The sequence below is a fragment of the Ammospiza nelsoni genome, chromosome 27 (genome assembly GCF_027579445.1).
Source record: "Ammospiza nelsoni isolate bAmmNel1 chromosome 27, bAmmNel1.pri, whole genome shotgun sequence".
NCBI classification, from domain to species: domain Eukaryota; kingdom Metazoa; phylum Chordata; class Aves; order Passeriformes; family Passerellidae; genus Ammospiza; species Ammospiza nelsoni.
The window spans coordinates 4759146-4774479 of NC_080659.1; the positions used below are offsets into that span (position 1 = coordinate 4759146).

Sequence of the window (15334 nt, forward strand, 5' to 3'; positions counted from 1 at the left end):
TTTATTAAACACTTTATTTTCTAATAAATTCCCCCCCGCCGGCTGCTGCCTCCTTCTTGCCACGGCGCCAATCCCAGAAATCCCAAAAATATCATAAATCCCAAAAATCCCCCAAATCCCATATTCCCATAAATCCCATATTCCCATAAATCCCATAAATCCTATATTCCCATATTCCCATAAATCCCAATTCCAATCCCAATTCTGCCATGGAAGGGGAGGGCAAGATAAAAAGGGGGAAAAGCCAAAGGGATGGGACGGGGGTTGTGATGTGGGAAAGGGGGCTGGGGGCTGTGCCCCCCTCACTGTCCCCTCAAAGCTCAGGGAAGAATCACCATGGATTGAGGATCCATTCTGGGGGGGGGGTCTCAACCCCGAGTTTTGCTCCGCCCATCCCGCAGCGCCTCGATTTTGGGGGAAAGCTCCCCAAAAGTGGGTCTGGCGCCGGGGGTGAAGGCCCAGCAGCTCATCATCAGCGCGTACACCTGGGGGGGACAAGGGACACGGTGGGGACATCAGGGCAGGAGGAACACCCCGGGGACCCTCCCACCAGCCCCGGGACAGCGGTGTCACCTCCGAGGGACAGCCAGCAGGGGCCGGGAGTCGCCGGTTGTCCTTGAGGAGCTCCAGCAGGTGGCAGATGATCTGCGGTGGCCTCGCGGTGCCCATCATGCGCAGGAATTCCTGTGGGGGACAACCGTGAGCTCCGGGACAACCGGGAGAGCACTGGGACACTTGGGAACACTGGGACACCTGGGAGCCACCAGAATGCCCAAAATCTCTGGGACGTCCAGGAGATCCAGGACACCCAGGAGCTCTGGGACACTCAGGAGCACTGGGACACCTGGGAGCCACCAGGATGCCCAAAAGCTCTGGGACGTCCAGGAGATCCAGGACACCCAGGAGCTCTGGGACACTCAGGAGCACTGGGACACCTGGGAGCCACCAGGATGCCCAAAAGCTCTGGGACATCCAGAAGCTCCAAGACACCTGGGGACAATGGGACACCCAGGAGCTCTGGGACACTCAGGAGCCCTGGGACATCTGGGATCACCTGGGAGCACCCAGGAGCTCCAGGACACTTGGGAGCAATGGGACACCTGGGAGCACCAGGATGCCCAAAAGCTCTGGGACATCCAGGAGCTCCAGGAGCTCTGGGGACAATGGGACACTCAGGAGCTCCGGGACACCCAGGAGCTCTGGGACACTCAGGAGCACCAGGATGCCCAAAAGCTCTGGGACATCCAGGAGCTCCAGGACATCCATGAGCTCCAGGACACCCAGGAGCTCTGGGACACTCAGGAGCACCGGGACATCTGGGAGCACCAGGATGCCCAAAAGTCTGGGACATCCAGGAGCTCCAGGACACCTGGGGACAACGGGACACTCAGGAGCTCCAGGACACCTGGGAGCACCAGGATGCCCAAAAGTCTGGGACATCCAGGAGCTCCAGGACATCTGGGATCACCAGGACACCGGCAGCACCAGGAGGGTTGTGAAGGGTTGGTCTCAGTGGGAATGGGCCCCCCATTTTCCAGGGAAAACGTCACCTCCGAGGGGCTCTTGCTCTTGGAGCTGTAGGTGAAGAGCTCGTAGAGGAGCACCCCGAAGCTCCAGGCGTCGGAGGCGCAGGAGAAGATGTTGTCAGCCAGGGATTCCGGAGCGTACCTGCCGGGAAAAACGGGGTCAGAACCCCGGGAAAAATGAGTCCAGAGCTCTGGGAAAAACGGGTTCTGAGCCCCGGGAAAAGGGGATCCTGAGCTCTGGGAAAAACAGGTCCAGAGCCCCGGGAAAAGGGGAACCTGAGCCCTGGGAAAACGGGTTTTGAGCTCCAGGAAAAATCAGTTCTGAGCTCTGGGAAAAGGAGATTCTGAGCCCTGGGAAAAGTGGATCCTGAGCCCCGGGAAAAATGGGTTCAGAGCCCCGGGAAAAGTGAGTTCTGAGCTCTGGGAAAAATGAGTCCAGAGCTCTGGGAAAAACGGGTCCAGAGCCCTGGGAAAAACGGGTTTTGAGCTCCAGGAAAAGTAGGTTCTGAGCTCCGGGAAAAGGGGATCCAGAACTCTGGGAAAAGCGGGTTCTGAGCCCCAAGAAAAGCAGATTCTGAGCCCTGAATCCCGCTGGAATTCCAGCCCTCCCTTCATCCCCCTCTCACCAGAAAACGGGGCTCTGGCCGGGCTCCCGCACCACGTAGTAATCCTTGTCCTGCGGGAGCAGCTTGGCCAGCCCGAAGTCGCCGATCTTGACGTGGCTGTCGCTCTCCACCAGGATGTTCCTGCTCGCCAGGTCCCGGTGCACGCAGCGCTGCGCCCCCAGGTACTCCATGCCCTGCCGGGACACAGCAGCGTCCCCAGGGCTGGGGAACCCCCGGGTGAGGGTCCCAGGGGGCTCATCCTGGCTGGAGCACAGCCCCAGGGGTGAGGGTTGATCCTGCAGCATCCCCAGGGCTGGACAATGACCCTTGGGTGACCCTGGCATTGCTCTGGCCACCATCCATGGCTGACCCATGGCATTGCTCCAGCTCCATCCCGGGACAGCAGCACCCCCGTTTTCCCCCATTCCTGCCCTGATCCCACCTTGCAGATCTGCCAGGCGTAGAGGAGCAGCGTCCTGTGCTCCAGGCGGGGCTGGTTCTTCTGCAGGAAATCCCGCAGGCAGCCGTTGGGCAGGAATTCCATCACCAGCCGCAGCCCGCGCATCCCTGCGGCCACAGCCAGCACCGGGATGGCTGGAGCTGGGATTGGGGATCCCTGCGCCGTTCCCTGCCCCATTCCTGCCCCATTCTCAGTGTTCCCAGCCCCATTCCTGTCCCATTCCCCGCCCTATTCCTGCCCCGTTCCCTGTGCATTCCCTGCCCATTCACAGCCCCATTTCTGCCCCGTTCCCTGTCCATTCCTGCCCATTCCCAGCCCCATTCCCTGTGCATTCCCTGCCCCATTCCTGCCCCATTCCCTCTCCATTCCCTGCCCTGCCCTGTCTATTCCTGCCCCATTCAGAGCCCCATTCCTGCCCCATTCCCAGCATTGTCTGTGCATTCCCTGCCCCATTCCCAGTGTTCCCCGCCCCATCCCCTGTCTATCCCTGCCCCATTCTCTGTCTATCCCTGCCCCATTCTCTGTCTATCCCTGCCCCATTCTCTGTCTATCCCTGCCCCATTCTCTGTCTATCCCTGCCCCATTCTCTGTCTATTCCTGCCCCATTCCCAGCCCCATTCCTGCCCCATTCCAAGCCCATCCCAGCCCCATTCCCAGCTCACCCCGGCTGTAGCAGACACCCCGGTATCTGACGATGAAGTCGTGCTGCAGCGAGTGCAGGATTTGGATCTCCCGCTCGAAATCCCGAATTTCCTTGGCCGAATCCTGCTGCAGCCTCTTCACCGCCACCAGCTCGCCCGTGCTGTCACCCAGGGGGTCGTAGCGACACAGCTCCACGCTCCCGAAATTCCCCTGGGAATTTTGTAGGATGTTGGGGGTGCCCCCCACATTCCCAGTGCCTCATCCCCCCCACCCCAAAATACCCCCCCAGTTGCCTTTTCACACAGCTAGTAAAGAACAATTACTGTTCAAAAGAACTTCCTCTGATTGCTGGCAATGACCCCATTAATTGCATAATTAATTAATCCCAACTGATACAGCCAGGAGACTGTAATGGGTGACAGCCTGAAGGGGATTGGGATCCTATCCCAGCCTCAGGAAGGTTGGGATAGAACGGGATGGGACAGAAGGGTTGGGATAGAACAGGATGGGGCAGGAGGGGCAGGATGGTACAGAAGGGTTGGGATGGGGCAGGAGGGTTGGGATCAAGGTGGGAACCCCAGGAAGGTTGGGATGGGTCAGGATGGGGCAGGAGGGTCAGGATGGGACAGGAGGGTTGGGATCAAGTGGGAAACCCAGGAAGGCTGGGATAGAACAGGATGGAACAGGAGGGTTGCGATCAAGTGGGATGGGGCAGGAAGGGTTGGCAGCAGGACAGTGCAGGAGGATCAGGATCCAGCCAGGATGCCCCACACCCCAAATCCAGGATGGGAAGAGCGTCTGGGCTGAATTTTGGGGGTCTTTCCTGTTCCCCTCACCTTGCCCAGCAGCGAGATGTACTTGAGGTGCCTCTCCTGGAACTGCTCTGGGTCCTGGCTCATGGCCAGGCACTCATGTCCCCAAAAGCCATCCCGGAGCGTCACATCCGCGGGGGACAGGTCCGAGAGCAGCTCGTAGTCTGTGGGAAGGACAGGGTGAGGTCGCTGTGGGGTCCCCCCATGCCCCCCCCAGCCCGTCCCCGTGCCCACCAGAGGTGATGAGGCTGTTGAGGTCGCGGATGAGGGCGCGGAAGCAGGGCCGGCGCTGGGGTTCGTACTCCATGCACTGGGACACCAGCACGGCCAGCTCGGGCCACCGCGGGGCTGGGAGCTGCTGCTGGCTCTGGTAGAACTCCAGCTTCTGTGGGAATGGGGGTCAGGGGGTGTGGGACCCCCAAAGAGCCCCTGAACGGCTCTGAGATGGGGCAGGGTAAAGTGGGATGGGGATGGGAACATGGGATGGGATGGGATGGGATGGGATGGGATGGGATGGGATAGGATGGGATGGGATGGGATGGGATGGGATGGGATGGTGGCTCTGGTAGAACTCCAGCTTCTGTGGGAAACGGGGCTCAGGGGGTGTGGGACCCCCAAAGAGCCCCTGAATGGCTCTGAGATGGGGCAGGGTGCAGCGGGATGGGGCAGGACAGGTGGGGTGGGATGGGATGGGAATATGGGATGGCGTGGGATGGGATGGGATCCATAGCAGGGGATGAGGATGGGATGGGATGGGAATACGGGATGGGATTTATGGGATGGGATGGGATCCATAGCAAGGAATAGGATGGGATAGGATTTATGGGATTTGTGGGGTGGGATGGGATCCGTAGCAGGGAACGGGATGGGCTGGGATGTAGCAGAAAGGGACAGGAGGACTGGGGCAGGAAGGTCTGGATACAGTAGGAAGGGGTGGGATGGGTTGGGATCAGTTGGGATGGGATAGGAGGGTCAGGATGGGGCAGGACGGTTGGGATGGAACGGGATGGGGCACGAAGGTCAGTATGGGGCAGGAAGATTGGGATCCAGCGGGATGCTGGGATCAGCCTCACCCTCTGCGGCTCCAGCAGGCTCAGGGGCATGTTCCCCCCACTGAAGATCTCCCAGAGGGTGGCTCCGAAGCCCCACTTGTCAGCTGGCAGTGCCAGGCTCCCGGGGTCGCTGACACACTCGGGGGCCACCCATGGGATCCTCTCCACCAGCACTGTGGGTGCCCAGCCCTGCTCAGCACCCACTGTGGGGGCCCAGCACCCCCAGGACCCCCCAGGACTGACCCCAGGGTGGGTGAGTTTGATGAAGGGGATCCAGAGCCCAGAGCCAGGACCTGGCTGGGAGGATTAACACAGGACCCCAAACCCAGAACCGGGACCCTGAGCCCAGAACCAGGACCCCAAATCCAGACCTGAGATCCTGAGCCCACAGTCAGGATTCCCCATGGAGGATGAACACAGGACTCCAAACCCAAAACCAGGATCTTAAGCCCAGAACCAGGATCTCAAACCCAGAACCAGGACCCCGAACCCAGACCTCGATTCCCCGTGGAGGATGAACACAGGACCCTGAACCCAGAACCAGGACCCCAAATCCAGAACCGGGACCCTGAACCCAGAACCAGGACCCCAAACCCATACCTGGGACCCAGAGCCCACAGCCAGGATTCCCCATGGAGGATGAACACAGGACCCCAACCCCAAAGGCAGAACCCCAAAACCAGCACCCTCAGGACCCCCTGGGACCCCCTGACTCACTGTCCCGGGCCAGGATGGTGACGCTGACCCCGGGGTCGTTGAGTTTGATGAAGGGGGGGCTCCCCCCAGCTGTGTCCCCCTCCCGTGCCAGCAGCACCTTCTTGGCAGAGACGTTCCCATGTGGGATCTTCTTGTCCTCCTGGATGGGGGGAAGAGGGGGTGGGACACTCAGGGTGGTCCCACACATTGGGGTGGGCTGGGGGAGCAGCAGGGATGGGCGGGGGCTGTGGGATGGGGATCCATGGGATCCACTGGATATGGGGCTGTGGGGGATGTGGGATGGGGATGGATTGGGGGATGTGGGATGGGGATCTGTGGGATCCATGGGATCTGTGGGATGGGGATCAATGGGATCCATTGGATGTGGGAGTTGTGGGGTGTGGATGGACTGGGGGCTGCGGGATGGGGATCCGTGAGATCCCTGGGATGTGGGGGTATGAGGGCTGTGGGATCCACCTGGGATCCTGAGCCCACAGCCAGGATTCCCCGTGGAGGATGAACACAGGACCCCAAACCCAGAACCAGGACCCCAAAACCAGAAATGGGACCCTGAACCCAGAACCAGAACCTCAAACCCAGACCTGGATTCCGCATGGAGGATGAGCACAGGATCCCAAACCCAGAACCAGGATTCCCCATGGAGGATGAACACAGGACCCCACACCCAAAGCCAGAACCCCAAATCCAGGCCCCCAGGACCCCCTCCCACCGCTGTGGGCTCACCAGGTAGTTGAGGGCATAGGCCAACTGCTTGGCCACCGTCAGCTTCCATCCCGTGGTCACCGCGCCCCGGTTCTTGCGCAGGTACAGGTCCAGGGGCCCGTGCCGGACGTGCTCCTGCACCATCACACCTGGGGGCACCCCGGGAGGGTCAGGGGGTGCCCACACTGACCTCAGGGTGCCCAGGTGGCACCGTGGCCACCACCCACCCCTCTGGGCACTCACTGTCCTTGCCGAGGCTGACGCCATGCAGCAGCACCAGGTGCTTGTGGGACAGCTGGCTCATGGTGCTGGCGGCCTCCAGGAAGGACTGGGACAGGACAGAGGGGTCAGGGCGGGCCTCGGGGACCCCGAGGTGACCTCATGGAGGCGGCAGTGCCACCCCTCACCTCCAGGCAGTTGCGGTGGCTGCCGTCCATGACCTTGAGCACCACCGGGGTCTGCCGGGCTCCGTCCTCCTCGTCCTCGTCCCGTTTGACGCCTTTGTAGATCTGGGTGAAGGAGCCCTGGCCCAGGCTCTCGCCCTGGGGGACACGGGGACATTGCCAGGGGGTTCCTGTCCCCCTGTGCCACCCCCCGTGGCCCTGCCCTGCCCCGTACCCGTGTCAGGCTCTGGGGGTCGATCTTGTGGAACATCATCTGCTGCAGGCTGCGGCGCCGGGGCGCGGGAGGGGACCCGGGGGGACAGGGGACCCCGCTGCGCACGATCAGCAGGTTGGACTTCTCTGGGGGGCAGAGAGGGCGTGAGGGGGGGCCTGGGCAGGGGACCCCCACCTGGGGACCTCACACAGCCACCAGGTGATGTCACAGCGCGCTCTGACATCACAGCATGCTCTGTGACATCACAGCCTGTTCTGTGACATCACAGCCCCCTGTGACATCATAGCCTGCTCTGTGACCTCAGTCATTCTGTGACATCACGGTCCACTCTGTGACATCACAACTGCTCTGTCATGTCACAGCTACTCTGTGACCTCACATCCTGCTCTGTGACCTTGCAGCTGCTCTGTGACATCACAGCCCCCTCTGTGACCTCACAGCAGCTCTATGACATCACAGCCACCCTGTGACATCACAGCAATTGTGACGTCACAGCCTGCTCTGTGACATCACAGCCACTCTGTGACATCACAGCAGCTCTGTGACATCCCACCCCGCTCTGCCATGCCCCCCAGGCGTCACCTTTGGCCCGGGGGGGACAGACCACCTCCAGGCGCATGGATGCCCCCTCGGCCTGCAGCCCGCGGTGCCCGTAGGTGCCCAGCAGCTCCCGCAGGCTGCAGAACCTCCGCGCCACCCCCGAGAGCCACCAGTGCCCGTCCTCGTCCCGGCGGATCTGGCACCGCTTGTAATCCCGGCCGGAGCGGGTCTGGGGGGGGAACACCGGGGTCAGCACTGGGGGGACACCCCAGGACATCCCCAAATCCCTCCTGCCCCAAAGGGACGCTGAGTGGCACTGTCCTTTGGTCACCGCCCCGCAGGTGCCAGTGCCGCGGTCATGATGCCACCCAAGCCCCCCTGCCCGGTGTCCCGGGGGTCTCCTGGGGGTCTCACCTGCACGCACACGGTCAGCAGGTAACTGTCAAAGTCCTGGGGGCTGCGGCGCAGCAGGAACAGCCCCGGGGCACCCCCGGCCGCCTCCAGCTTGTTCACAGCAAACTCGGCGCTGCCAAGGGCAGGGACGGATGTGGCGGCACATGGGGACATCATGGGCACCCCCTGTGTCCACTCCCTGTGCCACCTCTGTGTCCCCCTCCATGCCCACCCCTGTGCCCTCTCCGTCCCCACCCTTGTGCCCCCTCCCCAAACCCAGCAAATCCCCGTGGAGCCCCATCTGGGCCGGGGGTGGTTCCGTCCCCTCCATCCCTGCATTCCCTCGGGCTCAGGGGTGCCCAGGGGGTGCCGGTACCCAATTCCCAGAGGTTCCCAGCACCTGGTGCCCAGGGATTCCTGGTACCCAATTCCCAGGGGCTCCTGGTACCCAATTCCCAGGGATTCCTGGTACCCAATTCCCAGGGATTCCTGGTACCCAATTCCCAGGGATTCCTGGTACCCAATTCCCAGGGGTTCCTGGTACCCAATTCCCAGGGATTCCTGGTACCCAATTCCCAGGGGTTCCTGGTACCCGGTGCCCAGGGGTTCCTGGTACCCAATTCCCAGGGATTCCTGGTACCCGATTCCCAGAGGTTCCTGGTACCCAATTCCCAGGGATTGCTGGTACCCAATTCCCAGGGATTCCTGGTACCCAATTCCCAGGGATTGCTGGTACCCAATTCCCAGGGATTCCTGGTACCCAATTCCCAGGGGCTCCTGGTACCCAATTCCCAGAGGTTCCTGGTACCCAATTCCCAGGGATTGCTGGTACCCAATTCCCAGGGATTCCTGGTACCCAATTCCCAGGGATTCCCGGTACCCAATTCCCAGAGGTTCCTGGTACCTGGTGCCCAGGGGTTCCTGGTACCCAGTTCCCAGGGTTTCCCAGCACCCAGTGCCCAGGGTGTCCCGGTGCCCACCTGATGGGCCCGTGGCACTGGTTCTCCAGGTCCTCCAGCAGCCGTGGTGGTGCCACCTCCCTGCAGAAGTAGTGCTGGGCATCCGCCGTCAGCCGGTAGTAACCATCGAGCAGAGCCACGAAGGAGCGAGCCTCCCGCAGCGTGGAGAACTCCACCTCCTGTGTGTGGAAAACGCCGGTCGCTTGGTTTTAAAATTTTAAAAGTTTCATAGTAATAAGATGGTTATAAAAATAGTAATACAATTATGATTTGGATAATTTGAATTAAGACAATATGAGACAATATATACAAAGAGTTACGGATATCCGGGTACCTTTTTCTGGGCAGCCTGAGCTCGAAAAAGGACACAGTTAACAGAGGATTAACTCTTAAAAGCAATAGCCCATTGTATATTCATACACTTCATACATGATGCAAAAATTCCATTAAAATATAGAATTCTATCTGGTCATCATCAGCTTCTGCCTCCAATCCTAACAGCACCTTCGAGGTGGGAAGAAGTTCGTTTCTTCTGATAATGGGGCAATAAATTCTCTTTCTCTGAAAGATTTAGGTGTCCTGTGGCTGCTATCTCACTGCGAGTCCTTTCTTTAAAAGAAGTATCCTACATAGCATAGTTTCTATTTTAACATTTTTATAACCTAAAACTATATTTAATGCACTACTTAAGAGAATTAATACAGCATCACTTTCTAACACAACACATATAATATTCACTTCAATACTTGCCAAAAGCCAATCATAAAATACATGCACTTTTCACACTGTGCCAGCCTTGGTGTCACCCCCTTGTCCCCTTGCAGCCCTCCTGGGGCTCCCCAAACCCTTCCTGAGCTCACCAGCACCCGGTTGTCTGCCTTGGTGACGGTGACCAGCCGGTTCTCCACGGGGCTGCCGCCGTCCCGGCTCGCCGCCTGCTTGATGCTGATGTCGGCGATGTCGGGGAAGTCACAGAAGTGCTGGCGGCTCTACAAAGGGACAGCAAAGGTGACAATCCCGCCCTGGCAGCTTCCCACAGCACACCCAGCCATGCCGGAGCACCTCGGAGCCACCATAGCTCCAGGCCATGCCGGTTGTAGTGTGTTTTTATACTTTGATTTTGTATCCCCGTATTTTTCCCAAATTGTTTACCCCAGATTGTTCCCCCTCCCTCTGCCTGTGCAATCCCTTTCCTTTCCTGAGATCATTCCCAAATCCCCACCCTGTCTCCCTGTCAGTCACTCAGCATCCCCTCCCCTCCATCTAGAACTTTATGTCCAGGACATCGAGTGATTATCCAGAGGCCAGAGGTCAACCCTCCAAGTATTACCCCATACGCTGTCCTAAATGTCCATTCCCCAGTATCCATACCTTAATTTTTCTTATTGGTTAGTAAAATGTTATTATCTACTTTAGGTTTCCACCTCCCTTTCAATGTAACCTTGGCACCTCTCTGGGGCTCTGAACAGGAGCCCCTTGAGTTTTGTGGGGGCTCCTTGGAGCTCCTGAAATAAATCTTGGGTTAACCCCTGCTAGGAGTCAGCCCCTTCATCTTCTGCTGTTGTGTTCCAGCGTCTCCTTTGCTGCAGGGGATCAGCCTGGCTGCCTTCTGTCCTTTGGTACCCCCGGGATCAGCCTGGCTGCCTTTGGTACCCCCTGGATCAGCCTGGCTGCCTTTGGTACCCCCTGGATCAGCCTGGCTGCCTTTGGTACCCCCGGGATCAGCCTGGCTGCCTTTGGTACCCCCTGGATCAGCCTGGCTGCCTTTGGTACCCCCGGGATCAGCCTGGCTGCCTTTGGTACCCCCTGGATCAGCCTGGCTGCCTTTGGTACCCCCGGGATCAGCCTGGCTGCCTTTGGTACCCCCGGGATCAGCCTGGCTGCCTTTGGCACCCCCAGGGATCAGCCTGGCTGCCTTTGGTACCCCCTGGATCAGCCTGGCTGCCTTTGGCACCCCCTGGATCAGCCTGGCTGCCTTTGGTAGCCCCAGGGATCAGCCTGGCTGCCTTTGTTACCCTCAGGATCAGCCTGGCTGCCTTTGGCACCCCCTGGATCAGCCTGGCTGCCTTTGGCACTCCCGGGATCAGCCTGGCTGCCTTTGGTACCCCCAGGGATCAGCCTGGCTGCCTTTGGTACCCCCTGGATCAGCCTGGCTGCCTTTGATACCCCCTGGATCAGCCCGGCTGCCTTCCTTACCCCCAGGGATCGGCCCGGCTGCCTTTGGCACCCCCAAGGCATGGGACAGTGCCCTCCCCACGCTGCTCACTGTCTCAGGGCTGGCTAGGGTCCCCTCAGTGGCACTCGGAAGGACTCAGTGACACTCAGAGAGACCAGAACACCGGAGCACCTCAGAGCCGCCGCAGCTCCAGGCCACGCCGCTGTCGCCGCACACGTGGATGGTGACGGGAGCCGCGGATCCGGGCGAGCGCACGTGGAAAATCTCCTCGCTGCGGCGGCGCTGGAGCCGCTCCAGGTCCAGCAGGTACTTGAGCTTCAGGTGCGGCGCGTCCGGCCCGCAGCCCCCCAGGCGCCGCAGGGATTTGCCGAAGCGGCGCCGCAGGCGCTTGCGGGTCACGAAGTTGTGCTGCTGGATCTGCGAGCGCAGCGGCGCCGGCAGGCACGACTTGTAGCTGTGGGGAGCGGAGTGGGGTGTCCCCGGGGGTGTCACAGTGTCCCCGGGGGTGTCACACTGTCCTCATGGTGTTCAGGCTGTCCCCGGGGCTGTCACACTGTCCCCATGGGATTCAGGCTGTCCCTGGGGTTGTCCAGGAGTCCCCAGGGATGTTAGGGTGTCCCCGGGGCTGTCACACTGTCCCCAGGGGATTCAGGCCATCCCCAGCCATACCGTGCTATCCCCATGGGTGTCACACTGTCCCTATGGGATTCAGGCCGTCCCCAGGCATGCCAGGGTGTCCCGAGGGGTGTCACACTGTCCCCATGGATGCCACACTGTCCCGATGGGATTCAGGCCATCCCCAGCCATGGCAGGGTGTCCCTATGAGTGTCACACTGTCCCCATGGGTGTCACACTGTCCTGGGGGTGTCACACTGTTCCTATGGGATTCAGGCCGTCCCTAGCCATGCCAGGGTGTCCCTTATGGGTGTCACACTGTCCCCATGGGTGTCACACTGTCCTGGGGATGCCACACTGTCCCGATGGGATTCAGGCCGTCCCCAGCCATGGCAGGGTGTCCCTATGAGTGTCACACTGTCCCCATGGGTGTCACACTGTCCTGGGGATGTCACACTGTCCCCATGGGATTCAGGCTGTCCCCAGCCATGCCGGGCTGTCCCCGGGGGTGTCACACTGTCCCTGTCTCACCTGACGTGGCTGCAGACCTGCTTGGGGCTCTGCCGCTGCTCCTGGGCGATGCGCAGCATGTCCAGCACGGCCAGGCTCAGGCACTGCTCCTGCGAGGGCAGGCTCAGCCCCACGGCCACGCGGCCCCCGATGAAATCACTGCGGGACTGGGAGGGGTACGAGGCTCAGGGGGGGCTCTCCCATCTCCCCAGACCCCCCCAAACCGTGCCCGTGTCACCCTCGTGTCCCAGAGTGCCCAGGAGTCACATCCTGCCCAGGCTCTGCCTCCCTGCCCCCGGGGTGTGTCCCCATCAGGGGACAGTGACCCCATCTGGGGGTGGCCATGAGCAGCTCCAGGTGAGCCAGGGAAGGGAGAAGGAGAAGAGAAGGAGAAGAGAAGGAGAAGAGAAGGAGAAGAGAAGGAGAAGAGAAGGAGAAGAGAAGGAGAAGAGAAGGAGAAGAGAAGGAGAAGAGAAGAGAAGAGAAGAGAAGAGAAGAGAAGAGAAGAGAAGAGAAGAGAAGAGAAGAGAAGAGAAGAGAAGAGAAGAGAAGAGAAGAGAAGGGTCAGAACACCCCAAAACCACCTCCGGCATCATCCTGGTCCCCACAGGTGACAGAGAGAGCCCAGGGAATGAGGAGGGTGAGGATGAGGAGGAGAAGGAGCCAGGTTGGCAGCGCTCACCTGGGCGAACAGGTAATCAATGACGGGATAATCCAGGACGGGGCTGGCCCGGCCGTTGAGCAGCTGGAAGCGGTGGGACTGTCCCAGTCCGCACCAGTTGGGGAAGAAGAACCTGGTGGGGACAGAGGAGGGGTCTCAGCGCTGCGTCCCCCAAGAGAGCACGACCCCAAGGGATGTCAGGGAAGGGTGGGAGCCTCACCTGATCCTGTACACCACGACCTGGCTGCAGGATTCGTCCACGGTGAACACGTGGTTGGGGGGGAACCAGCAGCTCAGGTCCTCGGTGGCCAGGGCGAAGAGCGGGTGGCACACGGGCAGCACGCCTGGGGACAGACACAGGGCTGGGACCTGAGCCCATGGCCAGGAGCTCAGCTCGGGGCTGAGACCCCACAGCCACAGCCAGGATCCCCTGGCAAGGATGTGCGGGGGACACTGAGCCCATCACCGGGATCCTGAGCTCATCGCTGGATCCCAAGGCCACAGCCAGGACCCAAACCCCACAGCCAGGACTCAAACCCCACAGCCAGGACCCAAACCCCACTGCTGGGATCTGGAGTTCACAGCCAGAATTCCCTGCTGAGGATGAGCACAGGACCCCGTACCCACACCCAGGACCCCGTACCCACACCCAGGACCCCGTACCCACACCCAGGACCCCGTACGCACACCCAGGACCCTGTACCCACACCCAGGACCCCATACTCACACCCAGGACCCCATTCTCCCATTCAGAACCCCATTCCCCCATCCAGGACCCCATCCCCAAACCCAGGACCTCATACCCACAAACAGAATTCCATTCTCCCATTCAGGACCCCATTCTCTCATTCAGGACCCCATTCTCTCATCCAGGGCCCCGTACCCACACCCCAGACCCCATTTCCCCATCCACGACCCCATTCCCACAAACAGAACCCCATCTGCACATCCAGGACCCCATTCCCTCATCCAGGACCCCATCCCCAAACCCAGGACCCCGTACCCACACCCAGGACCCCATATCCCCAAACAGAACACCATTTCCACACCCATGACCCCATTCCCACACCCCAGACCCCCCACCCCGGGGGTCCCCCCGTGCCCGTCGCTCACCGCAGGCTTTGGCAGCGCGCACGCAGAGCTCCTCGGCCGTGTACTCGCCGAAGGTGAAGCTGAGCGTGCCCGCGGCGCTGCCCGGTGCCCGGTGCGGGCCGGGGGCCCGGTGGTACAGGAACACCTGCAGGGTCCCGCTCTCGGCCGACGAGAGGCTGCAGGAGCGGCCCCCGATCAGCGGCGTCTCCTCGCCCAGCGGGGCCATGGCGGACGCTGCAAGGAAAGGGAGACTCGGAGTGACCCCTCTGTCCCACCCTCGTCATCCTCCCCGCGGTCAAACCCCGCAGCAGCACCCGCAGGGCTGGGATGGGCCGCTGCTGGGAAGGAGGGAGGGGAAACTGAGGCACGTGGTTGGATATTCCCTCACTTTCCCAGCCTGTCCCACCCTCCCGGCCGCTCCTCCTCTGCCTCAGCGCTCTCGGTGTGAGCGGGGGGGACCCGGCTCCATCCCCGGTTCCAACCCCGGTTCCATGCCGGCTCCATCCCCATTCCATCCCTAGTTCCATCCGGCCTCCATCCCGTCCCCATCCCTGGTTCAGTCCCCGGCTCCATCCCCGCCCCATCCCCGGTTCCATCCCGGCCTCATCCTCGGTTCCATCCCAGCTCCGTCCCGTCTCCATCCCCGGTTCCAACCCCGGTTCCATGCCGGCTCCACCCCCATTCCATCCCCAGTTCCATCCGGCCTCCATCCCGTCCCCATCCCTGGTTCAATCCCCGGCTCCATCCCCGGCTCCATCCCTGCCCCATCTCCGGTTCCATCCCGGCTCCATCCTGGCCCCATCTCGGCCCCATCCCCGGCTCCATCCCTGCCCCATCTCCGGTTCCATCCCGGCTCCATCCTGGCCCCATCTCGGCCCCATCCCCGGCTCCATCCCTGCCCCATCCCGGTTCCATCCCGGCCTGACCGCCCCCCCGGCTCCCCCCCGGTACCTCCCCGGGCCTGGGGAGGGGGTCCCGGACGGGCTGCGCCGCCAAACCGGGGTTCTGGGGGTGCGTAGGTGGCTGCGAGCGAAGGGGAGATAAAAAATCCCCCGGGCGACTTCCTTCCTGCCCGAGGCCTCCTGGGCGGGCGGCTTCCTGCCAGGGGAGGGGGGACAGAACGCGACACCCCGGGCCGCTGCCAGGGAGTGTCGGGAGGGTGGAGGGCTAAAAACCTGGGCATCCCCGGGCACACTCTGGGCACCCCCTGGACTCTCTGGACACCCCCGGGCGTCCCTTTGGGCAAACCTGGGG

The 15334-nt window shown here is 61.3% G+C and overlaps 1 protein-coding gene across 1 annotated transcript; it reads right to left on the bottom strand.

Moving 5' to 3' along the window:
* Window positions 1-78: 78 nt before the first annotated feature.
* On the bottom strand, window positions 79-14306 carry JAK3 (Janus kinase 3). Its single transcript, XM_059489657.1, has 23 exons — window positions 14102-14306; window positions 13209-13332; window positions 13010-13121; window positions 12349-12494; window positions 11374-11656; window positions 9887-10015; window positions 9048-9205; window positions 8089-8200; window positions 7717-7903; window positions 7135-7259; window positions 6924-7058; window positions 6760-6844; window positions 6538-6665; window positions 5815-5953; window positions 5119-5270; window positions 4280-4430; window positions 4070-4209; window positions 3254-3443; window positions 2574-2698; window positions 2153-2325; window positions 1551-1668; window positions 574-684; window positions 79-485 (listed from the first exon to the last, which is right to left on the bottom strand). The coding sequence occupies exons 1-23, from the start codon at window positions 14304-14306 to the stop codon at window positions 369-371; spliced, it is 3345 nt and encodes a 1114-aa protein (XP_059345640.1). The 3' UTR covers window positions 79-368.
* Window positions 14307-15334: the final 1028 nt, after the last annotated feature.

Bases quoted from the DNA above. Each gene is read 5' to 3' on its own strand.
- JAK3 (XM_059489657.1), bottom strand. From the start codon at position 14,306: ATGGCCCCGCTGGGCGAGGAGACGCCGCTGATCGGGGGCCGCTCCTGC. The intron at 4,210-4,279 runs GTGGGCACGGGG...TCCTTCCCACAG, and splicing joins CAACAGCCTCATCACCTCTG to ACTACGAGCTGCTCTCGGAC. The intron at 2,699-3,253 runs GTGAGCTGGGAA...CTGTGGCCGCAG, and splicing joins GGGTGTCTGCTACAGCCGGG to GGATGCGCGGGCTGCGGCTG.